This window comes from Rhagoletis pomonella, unplaced genomic scaffold (genome assembly GCF_013731165.1).
Source record: "Rhagoletis pomonella isolate Grant_MI unplaced genomic scaffold, Rhpom_1.0 Rhpom_scaffold_00002, whole genome shotgun sequence".
In the NCBI taxonomy this organism is placed as follows: Eukaryota; Metazoa; Arthropoda; class Insecta; order Diptera; family Tephritidae; genus Rhagoletis; species Rhagoletis pomonella.
Genome location: NW_023458556.1, coordinates 103690103 through 103691799, shown reverse-complemented (window position 1 = coordinate 103691799; position 1697 = coordinate 103690103). Strand labels below are relative to the sequence as shown.

General features: G+C 35.2%; 1 protein-coding gene across 1 annotated transcript in view; it reads left to right on the top strand.

Moving 5' to 3' along the window:
• Positions 1-549: 549 nt before the first annotated feature.
• Positions 550-1697, top strand: part of LOC118756577 — a 2061-nt gene continuing 913 nt past the window's right edge. The window contains exons 1-2 of the mRNA XM_036491333.1: positions 550-761; positions 820-1035. Coding sequence (XP_036347226.1) covers positions 759-761; positions 820-1035 — 219 coding nt within the window. The 5' untranslated portion in view covers positions 550-758. The remainder of the gene's footprint in view (positions 762-819; positions 1036-1697) is intronic.

The window sequence follows — 1697 nt, the reverse complement described above, 5'->3', positions numbered from 1 at the left end:
CTTTTAATTTATAAGGTAATTTTATGTTTTTATACTCTTGCTCCCACATGAATATATTAATTCGTGATAAGAATATATGAATTCACCTTGGAAGATAGAAAGCGAGTAAGAATAAATGCCGAGCAAAGGAATTTGTCTTCTTTCAACTTAAATAAATGCATTTTGCAAACAAAAGTGCGTACGTTACTTAGTGCCTTGGTAATGGCGAATTCGTAAGGATCTATTGATTGCATGATAAATATTTTCATTTATTTGTTAAACATAAAATTGCTTCCATTACAACCCGGTCCTATGGATGATAGAAGCGCGAATTCATATAAGTTGGTGTTACCGGAAAATGAATAATAAATTATATGTATATCACAAAATTATTAAGATGAAATGAAATTATTGTTTGATTTCTAACCCAACCTATGTATGTAACTCAATCGCCTAATGGTTTGCGGAACCGTAAACATATGTTTACATATCCAATTTCGTGAGTAGGTACCTGGTACTCACACCTTTTTTAAGAAGTTTCACTTCTATCATGTGTACGGTGTTACACACTCATTTTTTTATTTTTTGTCGTTGGGTTCAACCGGGGAATGGTAGCACGCACTGTTATACAATGTTCTGACCGACATCGAAAACACGTTGAAAACACGGTTTGTGGATTGTGGACTCAATGTCGTTCTGACCGACATTTTGTGTTTTCGATCTGTTTTCGGTGACACTTGAGACATCATTGTGTTTGTTTACGTTTATTAGCAACGAAAATGGTAAGATCTTAATTCGTATAATATTGGGTTAAATTGTTAATAAAATCGTGTTTTATAGAATTCTGACAAGAAAAAAACACTAGCGAAAGTATTGGCTTTGAGAAGCCAAACAAAAATATTGTGCACCGATGATTCCATAAGAGAAGTGATGGAAGCTATCACTAGGAGGCACTCAGCCCTTGCAGAGAAGATCGCGAAATTAAAGAAACAGCGTTTGATCTTACTCAGTTTAATAAAGGAACTTGGGATGCCGATCAAATCGTGTTGGACAAAAGTTTGTATATTTTACACAAATAAATGCTAATAATTCTAGGAACGTAAGCAGCATTTTTGGGAATTTGATTGCCAAAGAAATGGACCTGCTTTTTTTAGAGAAAATTTTCGCATGAACCGTAGCTCATTTGAGAAACTGTGCGACATCCTTAGGCCTCTACAAAAAATGGACACATACTATAGAAAAGCTATTCCACTTGAAAAAAGTGGGGCTATAGCAGTATTTGCTTTAGGCTCGTCTGCAGAGTATCGGTGCATCGCAAATATGTTCGGTGTAGGCAAATCAACGGTATGCCAAATTTTGCTCGAATTTTGCAACGAAATCTGGAGGCTTCTACAGCCAACTTACTTGAATAAATTGCCACTTACTAGGGAAATTGTTGCTGAATTGGTTAGTGGATTCGAGACATTTGGATTCCCGCAATGCTTGGGAGCAATTGGTTAATATAGAGTTATTCATTTTTTAATCTTCGCAGGTGAAATAATATTTGCCACATTGAGGTACATCCATCATCTGAAGAAGCTGTGAATTATTATAATTATAAAGGGCGGTATTCTACTGTTTTAATGGCATTTCCTTCCGCCATTAAGTATCAAAATACCGTCTCTGGTGATGATCAAACAATTTCTAACATGTTCGCTCAGTTTTTTAAATCCAATTAT